The 804-nt window shown below is 22.0% G+C and overlaps 1 protein-coding gene across 1 annotated transcript in view; it reads right to left on the minus strand.

The window, feature by feature from the left end:
• Window positions 1–340: 340 nt before the first annotated feature.
• Window positions 341–804, minus strand: part of LOC102670912 (insulin-like growth factor-binding protein 7) — a 41,361-nt gene continuing 40,897 nt past the window's right edge. The window contains exon 5 of the mRNA XM_006622854.2: window positions 341–583. Within this exon, the coding sequence (XP_006622917.1) occupies window positions 441–583 (143 nt within the window). The 3' untranslated portion in view covers window positions 341–440. The remainder of the gene's footprint in view (window positions 584–804) is intronic.

An 804-nucleotide genomic window follows, 5' to 3' on the forward strand; every position in this document is an offset into this window, starting at 1 on the left:
AATTTTACAAAAACAAAAATATAATAAATACGATAATAACAAATAATAAATAAATTGTAAAACATATATATAAATAAATTTATTTTGTTCGTATATATATTATAAAGTATCAACGAACATACAATGATCTTTGATATTGATCTTTGATAATAATTGGAAGTCACAATGTGGGAATAAAAATAATTAAATTTCTATATTGCAACAAGAGAGAAATGCAATTTTCATTTTATTTATTATATTTTTATTATTATAATACAATTTTGTTATTATCGTGGTAATAATCAATGTTGAAAATCGGTTATTATGATATTTTATGAAATTATTATAAAGTGTTTATATGTTTTTATGAAAATATTCTTTTTTATTCAATATTAAGATACAGCAATAAAAATTCAAGTATAATTGAAATTATAATATACAATTCGTTAATACAAGCGTATTTATATATTTATAAATATAATTAATATATATACATATATAGTTAAATAATAAGCATTAAATTCTTTCCAGAAACTATCAAAATAAACTAAAAATGACTCACCTTGAATGTCATCGCTTTCCGTGTTTCCAGAATTAAAGAGATCTGAAACACAAGTTGGTAAATATCAATCCAGGAAAGAGCTGCTCGCTATAACAAAACATCCTCGACACAGATCAATTAAATCGTTATTTTCCATGCTTCACAATACCTTTAATTAAATTGCGTAACGCGATGATTGTACAAACAAATAGCAAGATTAAATCGACTAACGATCGTTTTCCTTCAAACAATTTTTGAACTAATCGAATTATATATCCAATAAA

The sequence above is a fragment of the Apis dorsata genome, unplaced genomic scaffold, assembly GCF_000469605.1.
Source record: "Apis dorsata unplaced genomic scaffold, Apis dorsata 1.3 scaffold_787, whole genome shotgun sequence".
NCBI lineage: Eukaryota > Metazoa > Arthropoda > Insecta > Hymenoptera > Apidae > Apis > Apis dorsata.